The 13,053-nt window shown below is 38.9% G+C and overlaps 1 protein-coding gene across 1 annotated transcript in view; it reads right to left on the bottom strand.

The window, feature by feature from the left end:
• The window catches only part of LOC148352840 (unconventional myosin-X-like), an 80,310-nt gene that overhangs the window by 46,746 nt on the left and 20,511 nt on the right, over positions 1–13,053 (bottom strand). The window contains exons 10-14 of the mRNA XM_088352330.1: positions 12,209–12,291; positions 11,908–12,016; positions 5,670–5,750; positions 2,837–2,961; positions 1,833–1,947 (exon numbers count right to left, since the gene is read on the bottom strand). Of these exons, the coding sequence (XP_088208456.1) occupies positions 1,833–1,947; positions 2,837–2,961; positions 5,670–5,750; positions 11,908–12,016; positions 12,209–12,291 (513 nt within the window). The remainder of the gene's footprint in view (positions 1–1,832; positions 1,948–2,836; positions 2,962–5,669; positions 5,751–11,907; positions 12,017–12,208; positions 12,292–13,053) is intronic.

The raw sequence follows: 13,053 nt of genomic DNA on the forward strand, positions 1-13,053 counted from the left end.
TACTCCCCACTACACTTTACAATCAAGGTGTCACACCAACAGACCCCGTTTTGGCTAGACGTTTTGGCTTAGTATGGAAGCTCATTAAATAATTTAGCTTCTCTGTTGAGACATTATGACAAAAATCCACAGAAAAACGATAAACAACCAGAAGTGCTAGCCAAGCACATAGAGCAATTTGATTGGGTGAGCGGTAGGGGTTGGCTGAGCTCTGCACACAGAGCACTCTGACCAGCACCGTCTGCACCGAAGGTAAATCCGGCAGCTTGTTTGCAGTATTTTGTGACGATTTTACAAAAGAACTTTGCTTGCGCTCAATTTTGAAACCATTATCTATGAAAAAAATCAAGATAAAAAAAAAAAAACCTTAAAAGATCTTAAGTAATTGCTGGAGAAGACCTTTAAAGTGGTATATTTGTTGATTATTGCTATTTCATAAATTTTATAAAATATTCTAACCTAACACGTGAAATAAAATGTGCTGAAAAGCTTAATTTCGTCTGTAAAGCAGATTTGGCGGTTTTGCTGAAATTTGTCTTAAAATAGATGATATGGCTCGCTCTCAAAAAAAGTCCAAATAATTTGTTATCATGGCTCTTTGAGTCAAAAAGTTTCCGACCCCTGCTGTAGGCGATGAGCGAGCAGTCTTTATGGTCGAAAAGTTACACTAAGTAAAATTACACTTGGACTGGAGAGTTTTGGTCTTATATTTGTATGTTGAGGAGAGACTCGGCTTTGTCTTTCCCAATCAAACGTGCCATTAAAAAGGTTAATCATTCATCGAGAAAGCAGTGAAAATGAGCTCTTTCTAAGAAAGAGTTAATGATTGAAATAAAAGTCAGTACAGGGACGGGTGTACCACAAGGTGTCCCCTGAAAGCCTCATTGCCTCCAAAGCGACTGGCTTAATCATTATTTGGTGGGAAAGGAGTGAACATCCAGGACTGGAAGTACCTGGGCCGAACTCAGAGGGATTTTTCGGAAGAAACCATTAAAAAGCGTGCGGTCGTCAGAAAGGGACCACAACCTGCCTATAAATTCTTAGAGACGTGAGTCACAGCGAGGGGTGTCCAAACTGTGACACACGTTTAAAGCCTGGGAAAAGCTTAGGAAAATATTCAACTTGGCAACAGCAAGCGATTTTGCGGCTGGATATTAAAAACAAACAAATTCTACCGTCGAAAGAAAACTATGTTCAGCAAAAGAAATTTCTATATTTTGCTGGAAAATGTCATAAAGGTTACAAGACTTCAGGGTGTTGCAAAATGTCACTCTTTGCTTTGAAATGATTTTGTTTAAATTTAAAAAAAATTGGCCTTGGGAGTGATTGTTTTTCTGCAGACGTTCAAGTAGCGTCCTACTCGTCTTGAACGATAATGTTGATATGACACTATCATTTACATTTTGATTTAACGATTGTACTTAAGATTGATTCTGCTACTACTTAGGCCCTGTACAGATCATCTCTCCTCTACTCTGCACATTAGGAAGCCAACTTGCTACATAAGGGGTGGCCCAGAGACAGGAACACGTTTTTCCGGACCAACCAAGAGAGGAACTAAGCCACTCCATCCATTTATATATCATTCATCATACAAAATCATTACTAGAGCCATGAAGTGCTAAAAAACAAAAAAAAACTTATTTTCACCAAATCTCATAATGAGGTAATATACCCGTACTTTACTCTTTTGCAGTATTTAATCGCATTTTACTGTAAAGTTCTCATTTAAAAACCACGATTGGCCCTCTGGCAGCAAAAATGAACGTCGGCCTTTGTCCTTAAGGGATTAAAATTGTGGTTATATAAAAAAATCTAGGTTGTTGTTTTACCTTTGTCTTTCCAAGATGCCATTCTTTCTTTGTGATGTCATGGTGTACCAGAAGCTCAACACAGCTCTGCTTTTCATCTTCTCTTTGGACTGAGTTCTTCAAGATCATCTTGTACCTGCGAGGACGTACATGCAATCACAGAATTAGAAGGAATCTCAAGTCAAGAAAAGATGTGCAAATACTCTTTTTATAGATAGTATACCCAAAGCATTTAAGGGTTCACCTTTGGCTGTGAGATTTTGCAGATTTTTTTATAAACAGGTTTCATGGATAAATACTGTACGTTCTTCGCTGAATTACAGCATCTCTTTACAAGCGCCAGTACACATAAACCAATCGGAGAGCTGCCTATGGTTTCCTGAGTGCTGATTTCAGCAATCCAAACGAATCGTTTATATTGTTAGTGACAAACAAATATCCTCATATGCAGGCCTTTGCGAGCAATCCTTTGCAAGCAAGAGAAACGTCATTACGAAAATAGAATGGTTTTACCCATTTCTGTTTTGACATTAAACAAAGTATGTTTTCATTCATGTTACTCAAAAGATTCAACAAAGTATGGTACTTGTTTGCTCCAAAATTGTGCTTCATGGCTGTGTCCCATCTGTTTATAGACGCATGGACTTACACTACACATGGACGTATACAACTGTTGCATCCACTATATACGGACGGTGACTTTTTTGGCATAGGGCAGAAAATAAAATGGAAATGTCCCAGAGAAATCAACCAATACACATGAAGCTTTTTTAGTACGTAAGACGGAGTTTGCATGGATCATTTTTCTCTGAACTACAAGATCACAATAGTTTGTGGCATAAACATTTCTTGGTTAAGGGAAACTGCACATACGCAGTAAACAAGGGAAACTGACTCAGTGTGTTTCATGATAATTTAGGTGTATGGTTCCAACTTAACGGAAATGATCTTGATTTGGGTCGTTGGTCGATGGAACGTTTTGACCGTGAAAATGGAGTACTGTACCAAGCAAATAGCTTGTTTACCTGTTATAGAAATCCCGAAATGAGCGACGAACTGGGAATCCCGCCTTGCGTATCTTGACAGTTTCCAGCATTCCGGAGTATTTCAGCTGATTCAGGACAACATCTGGATCAAATTGATTGGCTTTCTGTAGAGCAAAACACAACAAAAATAATTGGTGGGGGCCTGCCACATAAATATAGACTCCTTAAATTTCCTGATTTTTATCCATCTCCATTCCAATGGCCGTCTTACAGAGCTATTGTCACCCAGAGACTACACTGTCCCAGATGAACCCCCAAATATAGCCAAAGCATTCCACAAAGGTGTCAATTTAATTACGTGCAAAAACGTTATTATGCAGGGAATCCCTTTCATGCTTGCATGTGTTCATGTTCATAATCATCTCCACACGCACGCAAGCCAGGCCAGGGCAACGCCTCCTCTCTGAACTCTGCTCTTTAGAGGGGGATTTCGGCCCATTCAAAGAGGCGCTGCCATGAAAATGAGCCAGGGTTTGGCTGTGACTTTTCTTCCAGTGATGGGGGATGAATATAAATCGGTCGCGTGTGTGTTGAATGCATGTCATTATATCAGGAGATAAGTAATCCTGCAGATCTGTTATATGGACACAGGCATTTCTTGTTTCCATCCAGAGGCCAGGTGAGCGTGAATTAGGGAAATGTTTCCATCCTCATTAGTAGGGCTTAAACAAAAGCTTATTTTGTTATCCGATTAATCTGTTCATTTTTTTTGTGAATTAATCACGTAAAAATATAACTATATATATTTACATTTAAATCCTTGAAATCTGGTTCGAAATACGATTGTACCAAACAGATTTACATTTTAGTTATTGATAACAAGATTTACTTTTCAAGGTTTTGCTATTTCATTTTGTTCTGCCTTCTGATTGGCTCTCCATTTCTTCCCTATCTGTGCGTCAATAACATTGTGGTATCATACATACACAGGAGTGAATCAGCCAGCCAAATATACATTGCATGCATGTAATAGTAGATGTTTTCACTGTCTTATTTAGCAGCACAAAAAAGAAAGAAATAATAATAATAGGTGGCAAGATAGGTTTGGTGCGCTAGTTTAGGGTTGTGATGGCCCTGGGGAAGAAGCTGTCACTGAGCCTTTTTCTCCTTGTTTTGAGAAGCCTGTAGCACAAAGGCCAACCGGTCAAAGAGGTGGTTGCTTGGGTGGGAATTGTCTTTTATAATGTTAATGACTCTGCTATGGTATCGCAAGCCGGCAATATCCTTTGGACTGGCAGAGAGCAGCTGATGATCTTTTGGGCTGTGTTGATTACTCTGTGTGTTTTTCCTTTTTGCTGCCGTGCTCCCAGCATACCACACAGTGATGCCGTGCTTCCAGCATACCACACAGTGATGCCGTATGCCAGAAAATGGGTACAGGTATACTAAAAAACCTATAGGTCACATTATCTAATATTTTCAATTTGAGTATAAGTGGTACCTCGGCCCTCAACCATAATGCGTTCCTCGTTGTTGGTTGAGTACCGATTTGGTTGAGTACCGTTGGTAAGTATTTTAATCCATTCAACCCATAAATAATACCTAAAATATTGAAGAAAACGTGTATCCGAGCAACATTAAAGACCATAAATGTGTACATAATAAACAATAAACATAAAAAAGAAGAAATATAAACTATTTTGTATCGGTTACATACCTTTGAACAGTTCTTTATCGCTTCTTCATGTTTTATAAAAGTCAAAATTGTCGACTTTGCAATGCCATATTGCAAGGCGAGATCTGACACTCGAAAACCATTTTCATACTTGGCGATTATTTCCTTTTTCAGTCCAATAGTTTGCCTCACTGTTTTCCTCTTATACTTCCCTTTATCGCTGTTGTTATATATGTTAAGCAATGCAAAAGTACAAACTAGGAAAAAAATAACTAATTGACGGTCCAGATAGAAGTGTCGCTAAAGCTAGGCTATCTCGCGCTGCCGACTGCATCTCGGCTCCACTCAGCTCCACTCGTTACGCGCCAAATCTCATTCGATTAGACTATTTTTGGCTATTTTCGGCTATTTTCTGCTATTTTGACTCAGCTTTTTTCGGTTGGGATCTGAATTCCGTGTCGCACATCGAAACATTTTTTGCGCACATTTTTGGGTCGAACACCGATTTAGTTGAGCATTGAGGAGGTTGAGGACCGGGGGACCACTCTAGTCAATTTAAAGGTATAAAAGATTGTCAGAAAAGTATGCAGAATTTCAAAGATATTCCTTTGGCAAGGCCCGATATCGCTCCATAAAAACATGCGAGCGTGTTAGGGAGTGAAAAGCACATTGTGGCTAAAAGACGGCAGTTCCTCTCTCACACACATGCACTCGCACAACAAAGACACTGGCTGGATCCAACAATTGGACAACTGAGTCACCCTTTTTTATAGCCCTGTGGTTGGGAAACGGAGGATGAATAAATAAACCGCTGGCTGGCGTGCCGCTGCGGCGATTGGCTTTTGGCATTCCACTGATGTAGCCGGATCAGCCGAGCAGCGCTGCAACTGGAGCAACCTCTGACCCCTTGTAAAAGGGCTGGAGTTGTTGGAATGTGCTGGTGCACAGCCTGGGAGTACAAAGGGAGTCTTTTGCTTGGGCCGGACAGGAACGGAGCGCGTTTATTAGTATTGAAAACATACACCCCCCCATAAAAAATAACCTGGTGTTTTTGTTTTAAATGCAGCATTGTTGTGACTTAGTGGTCAGGCATAGCGCTAGGCTGCAAAATGACTTAGCGGAACATTAACTTTAAGCAATGGCAACAAAGAAAAAGCACTTATAACTCTCTGACAAAGTAGAATGAGCATAACGTACCTTAGCCATGTTAGGTTTGATGCAGCGCACGAAGAACGGGTTGGAGGCACTAAGTGTGGCCATTAAAGAATGGAGAGATTCCTGAAAAACAGAAGGATCTCATTTAGTATGCACATACTACATATTGCCAATTGATTCATAACTAAAGATGCAAAATATGAAAAATTGGGGCCGAACCAAAAATGTGAAACGCTTGGCCGAAAACTGACAATGAAAAATCAACAATTAAAACAATTTATGGATAAATTAGAATACTTAATTTTCGCTCACTTGCTAAAATGAGTAATAATTGAAGAAGCTAGATTTAAGTGTTTGATTTATAAAATGATCATAAAACAATAAAAGGGGCATTCAAGTGCTAAAAAAATACACCCAGATAGAAAAGCTATACAGAAAAATTGAATTTTTCGAGTATCTAAAATGCCAATCACACAAGCAAGTTCATTATACTTTGAGTAAACTGGCTGGTTATAAAAAAAATTACAACTGCTGGATACCTCTCACCTTTATTTAAGGACATATTTTGGGGGCATTTTAGTTTTTATTTGAGAGGACAGTGAATAGTGATGAGAAGACAGAAATAGGAGGGAATTGATTAAAATGGTACGGAAGTAGGCATAGTCTAATGCAACAAACAAGTCACACTCACATATTCGCCAAAGTAAAAAAATAATAATAGGGAATTAAACTCCCTCGCCACCCAATCGACTTGGAGGGGAGATGAACAGAGTGTCACACACAAGGTACCTGTTAACAAATTCAAATTGCTCAACTGTATCAAATTATCTCTATAGTGTTAGGATGTAAACATAGGCGAATGTCCGGCTAACTGCTAACATATGGGAGCAGAGGGACAGACAAACTTTGGAGAAACTCTCTTGGTGGTAAAAACTTGGAAGAGCTTCTGTTTTCACGGCATACTCCATGTCTTTCCTCTTCGTGAGCAAGATGAAAAATAAGCCGCCATGTCGTGCACAGACTCGCAACTGATTAGAAGCCAATTTTGCATGGCCTGCCTCACCTTACACATGACATCATCATAACATTGTTATTTCAAAGCCTTATTTTGATTTTAGTTTTTCTTTTGACCAAAACGGAAAGGGCACTTTTGGTCATTTTCTGCGGTAAGATTTTTGGTGCATCCCTGAATCATAATATCTATGAAAGCGTTTTTTTCGCAATCAACTTTCCCCAGAAGCTCAGCAGAAACCTACGTGAAACGTGAATCCAAAATTCTTAGACAATGCAAAAGTCAACATCGGAACTACATGCTCCCTCTCACATGTTCCAGTTAAAAGGAAAGCAGACTGGCTGACTCCCAAGTAAAAATCAATTTGACCAAAGACGTTATCAGCAGCCTTGACAAGTCGGCTTGGCAAGGAGTTGTCCTGTTTCGTGCAAACGAGCCAGTGCACCCTGGTCCATAGCAGGAAATAGAAAAGATAATTTTCTATCTTTGTATGACAGCAAGGAGAAACCACTGCTTTGCATTGCTGTTACCGCAACAGTATGAATTGCAGTCATATTTCAGCTCTAAGTATTATTGTGTGGAGTTTGTGTTTTCCTCTCAAGTTATTAAAACACACTTCCAAAGTTCATTGCTTAAACTGTAAAAATATGACTTGTGACACTTATTGCTTAATTATAGAAAAAATAACCTAAATTTGTACTTACTATTCTAAATTTTAAGTACTTAAAGCAAAGAAAAAATCCAACAAAAACATTTTAATAGTATATTTTAAACACAGCTAGGCAATACATTAAATGTATTCTATTAAACTGCTAATATAAAGATTACCAATTTGAAAATGTCCCTAATTCGTTACATCTCAAAGGACGATGAAAGTAATACTATCACTAAAGCTGGTGATAATAATTAAAAGCCTTTACATGAGTGTCAAAATGATTATAGGGTATTTTACAGCTCATATCAACAACATACGCTAAATTCTAAACTATGGTTAAACATTATAATGGTTTATTTGCACGAGCTATGAATGTCAAGTTTATTCTAGAACTGATTTAAAATCAGTTATTGTTTTTGAAGTTTTTGGCACAGGATATTTTTGTTATCATACTTTACATATTTAAATATATGCTTCATGGGTTAGGTTTATTGTTTTGTTTAAAATTAACTAAGTTCAGGAACAATGACTGATAAAATGGAGATTTGAATTTTTGGACCAACCGGGCAGCCTTAATCGTAAAATTTTCCCCCTCTGCAGAAATGCTAATCTGTATACCTGTATAGTGGATGCAAAAGTTGTATCCATCTTCATATTGTGTAAGTACATGCTTCTGTTGAGTGACATAGGAACACAAACTGTAAACAGACGGTACGCAGTAATAGACCAAGGACACAAAAGGGAACACTGCATTTCCTACTTTGCATTCTCCCCGAACAAAGCACTAATCTAGACACTTAAATTCAAACAACTGCAGGAGACCCTTGAAGTACGCAGAACTGGAACCCCTCCCTGTCTCATATAGGCTGTCTCTGTGGAGGCTTGGCCTTGCTGAGTTGAGTGTGGTTGGCCCCTGGTTGGCCCCGTTCTGCCCAGCCATCAACATTAATCCCTTTGGCTTCAGAAACTGTGGCCTGGGCGGCAAGCCAAATCCTCCCCTGCTCCCTTTCTCTCTGCACTGCAGTTAGGACAAAGTAGCTCAACTAAAAGCCCACCAAAACCCACTTAAAACCTTGCACGTCTTTCTCCCTATTCTCTTTGCATCTATCTACAGCAGTGTTTCTTCATATCTATTAGCTGACAAGTGATAATAAATTGGGCATTTGCCAAAAGCGTACCATTGTAGAGTATTGGTGCTGTAATCAAGTGATCAATAAAGTAACTGATTTTTTTATCCCTTAGCTTTATGTATTTTGAACTGAACATTGGAAGAAATTCAGACCCAGACGAGTATTGGTGGTCAAAAAAGGAAAATACAGCAAATATATAAAGAAAAACACAGAGTGAGACATTGATTGCCCCCCAAAAAGGATAAAATCGCATTGAAAAGAAAAAAGTCATACCTAATAGGAGGAAAATTAACTCCTAAAACAGCTAATTAGGTACAAAATATTTTTGAACTCGAAATTTGACCTCACGCTTCCCAAATAAATCTCGTTCCACTGGCAAGTAATTTCATAAATTGCTTTTGAAACTTTTGGCACTGGATATTTTTTGTTATCATACTTTATTTAGATATATGATTCTTGGGTTAGGTTTATTGTTTTGATTAAAATTATTAAAATCAGGAACAATGACTGATAAAATGGAGGTTTGAATTTTGGGAATAACCGGACAACCTTAATCGTAAACGATATGTTCCTTATTTTCTCAAGAAAAAGTCAAGTCGTCATGTCTACTTGTATAGCCCTTAATCACAAGGATTCTCAAAGGGCTGCACAGACCACAGACTATTGCAAACTACAGACTATTATTACACCATCCCCTGATCTAAAACCTAAGAGTAAGGAAAAACTCAATCCCTCAGCATTAAGAAAATGAAGAAACCTTGGGAAGGGACCGCACATTAGGTATTCCCCCTCCCACGATGACCATGCTGCAATGGATGTTGCATTAACAAACAATACAATTAAAAATAAATGATTAAATAAATAAAGTATGATATAAAATAAAAACTATGATAAAAAGGATTACCAGGTTGGTACACAGAATATGTTGGAACACTAACTAACTACAACGAAACAAAACATAAAAGAAGACAACATGAGATATTTAGGAACACTAACAAGCTGTAACTGAACAAAACATGGAAGAAAGATGACGCAGGACAAATGATACACATTACACACAAAAAACAGGAGCACCATGACAGCATTCTGCCCAAACGTCCTACCCTTTTGAGACGTCCTACCATAGACTAACTTGACAGCAGCAATTTTGTTTTCTTTATAATAAAGTAAAACCAACAACATTGAAACACATATTTATTCATTTGTTATTTGTATTCTTTTTTTAGGATCATCTTAGTCTATAAAGCCAGTCTTGATCATTTAAACAGAAAAGAAACGTGATCCACAAATTGCATAAGCTTATGCTCCCCCCAAAAAACTACCAAAACCAGGGTTACCCTAAGATATTTCAATTCAAATTTAAGACTTTTTAGGACCTTTTCAAAAACACATTCAAAAAGATTTAAGACTGCACCTATCTCGCACCTATTTTGACATACATTTATGAAATAATGCAAAAAAGTCTGTCAAAATAACTAAGAATAACTGCATAATAAAAGAACAAGTTACAATTCCCATCCCAAAATTTTGACGACCACAGGGGGTTAGAGAAGGGTTAGAGTAATAATTTCCTTTGTATTGTCATTCTTTGTAACAATGTACACAGAACGAAATGTCGATACACCTGACCCGTTGTAGCGAGCCGATGCAGCCGCAGCCAACAGAGGGCGCCGCCATTTTACCAATGTTATAAGAGTCCAACATAATGCTTGTAAACAAAACTTAAGACCTTGTTTTTAACCCAGAAGTTTTTAACCCAGAAAACAAAAAAAGAAATATTTTGTTCCTCAATTATATAGCAAATTATTCAGGCTTTTTCTTACTTTACCAGAAACAATTCTTAAATATAGCATTTATTCCATTATTATTGTATTTCTAATTTTAGCCTATAGACCAGTGTTGGCAATTTAATCATAAAAAGTTAACATTAGAGCCACAACCTTTGGAGCTTACACAACCCAAAAACAAATGAATACATAAATTAATTAATTAATTAAATAAAACATTGATCTCGATGGCAACAAATATGGCAAATTTTCACATTTTTATATTTTACCAGAAAACTACTTGAAAATATAGTAATTTATTGATTTATTATTTTTAACAGTATTTGAGATAATCTTAAAGGCCCGGTCACACAGCCTTTTGCGTCTGTATCGCGGGTAAAATTTAGCAATTTTTTTGCCCGTGGTTGCCCGCGGTAGAAAATGCGCAAAATTGGCCAACCCGCTGTTCATCCGTGGTATGCCCGCTAAACAGACGCCGGCGACTGTTTTGGTTCCTCATCCCGTCAGTTCCACGTCCTTTCCGCGTGTGGACCACGGGTATAAAAGCTGCCGAGCCGGGCTGTAGAAATCATAACCGCTCAAGACACAGTCCCGTGAAGATAAAGATTTCAAGCTATGGCACCGAAGAAGAAGCCAATATGTTATTATTGTAATAGTTTTTCATTTTTATTTTATTATCTTGTTATGAAAATTCATCATGGCGGCGCCCCTGTTCGGCTGCGGCTGCATCGGCTCGCAACGGTTTTTTACACGTCGGCCATAAGATCCAGTCTTCGACTCAGTTTTGATGGCGCACAAAGTCGGCTCGAACTGCAGATTAAGATACGATCGCAGTTTTTTTTGATGGATATGAGATCATCCAGACATCAAGCGCTTCTGAGGAAGACATGGTTAATCTTATCTATCCCGGCTGACGTTCAAAGAAACTGTGCGGGTCAGATGTATCGACATTTCGTTCTGTATACACGTGTACACGAATGACAATAAAGTAAATCTGAATCTGAAATGAAAAGAAATGTCAAGAAATAAAAATGGATTAAGACGAGGTCACTACGGTGACGGGGATCCATGTTCACCCCTTGACGTCTCGAGCACAACTGATGTGTGCTTGGCAAATCGCGCTGTATATACGCGGAGAAAGGCGTTTGACCGTCACACGCATTACACACGCTAATTCACGTGATAACACCGCGATACAGGCGCAGAACAAACGTGCTATGACCGTGCTCCACCCGCGATTACCCGCTAAAATTTCGCGTCCTACCCGCGTGTAACCACGCCCTGGCCACGGCCGTAGCACGTCGTTCCGCGTCTGTACCGCGTCATTACCTCCTGTGTACCACGTGTGCCGCCCGCGGTTACCCGTGGTCTAAAGTTTTGAGCAGCGCAAAACTTTTTCGCGCGGCCAACCGCGTGTGAATTTCTTGCCGCGTGTAAAGCACGGCTGTATCTCGTCTGTATCGCGATCTCAAAGCGTCCAACAGCGTTTGCTTCACGGGCAGAAAATTCTGGCCGTGATTCAGCCTCGATACGCCCGTGAAAGGCTGTGTGACCGGGCCCTAAGATTCAAAGCATGTCTTGACAATTTAATCATTTAAAAAAATGTACGGAAATCTTCTATGAACGTTGTGCCTTAGCTCGACATGATAGATAGCTATTATTTGTGCCATTTATCCATCCATACATCCGTACCCACCCTGAACTGAGAGCTGACAGTAGGCTTGCGGCGCGCCGTGCCCATCTTCATTGTCTCATCTCCATTCCTGCTACCCACTCGCTCAAAGAGGTCATAAATGAAGTCCAGCCTGCGGACACAAATATTAACCAAGCCACTTAGTTGGAATATGCCTAATCCACATATGATCTGTGCATGAATTACACATGTGGAAGAAAAACTTTTAGAGCGTCTGTAATCTGACCTTTCTGTGATTTCCCGCTGGACTATGGGAGGCAGTGAATAGCATCTATAGCATATGAAAGTGTAAAATAAAGTTTACCTGCTATCTTTGAGAATGAACAGTATGTCATCTCTAAAGGTGTCCCTGTTCTTCTCCAGGATGCCACGTGCATCATACAGGACCTAAAAAGGGAAAAAAAAAATCACATTTTTTACATTTGGGGAAGAACGGGCAAAACAGCATAAGCTGACTATAATCTTTTTTTTCTCACTATTCTTAAATTATTAGGAGAGGTTGTTTTTTCCATGCATTTCTAGACAGTCATCAATAAATCTTGAATTCCTTTGTTTTGCATTAATATACATATTATACAGAAATTAACTTGTGCATGTCTAAGTGTCACGCAAATCAAAAGTACATGTAAAATGTAGAATGCAAGCTTGTGAATTCCAGATTGAGCCAAATTAAAAGAGGAGCGGCTCATGTGTGTTAATGCAGTCACATGTTGAGTTTAGTCGGGCCTTGGCAACATGGCATTCCACTGCCTCTTACTTACAGAACCACAGTAAAATGCTTGGATTGAAATAAAGGTGATTATTCCAACACATATTTTTACCTGAACTGAAAAATAATTCACGTTCATACCTCATTTATATATTTGTTGATTGGCTGCAGTAATAAAACAAATTGAATTCACATCTAGAGATTGTTGTAGCTTTGAATGGAGCTAAAGCATGTGCACTCTGATTAAAACGGCTGAAAAGAGCCACTAAGTGGAGTTGGTCAGAGCCTGCGTAAATGACTAACTATGATAAAAGATTGCATGGGCAAAGCATAATTTGTCAAACGTCAGGACCATAAGTCATAAACTCAGCAAGTGTAGGCGAGTGACATCGAAGGACAAAGCAAGCTTTATTTACACTGAGCAGCAAAGAGAGGCTAGC

Source organism: Urocampus carinirostris, chromosome 14, assembly GCF_059441175.1.
Source record: "Urocampus carinirostris isolate Australia breed hairy pipefish chromosome 14, RoL_Ucar_1.0, whole genome shotgun sequence".
In the NCBI taxonomy this organism is placed as follows: Eukaryota; Metazoa; Chordata; class Actinopteri; order Syngnathiformes; family Syngnathidae; genus Urocampus; species Urocampus carinirostris.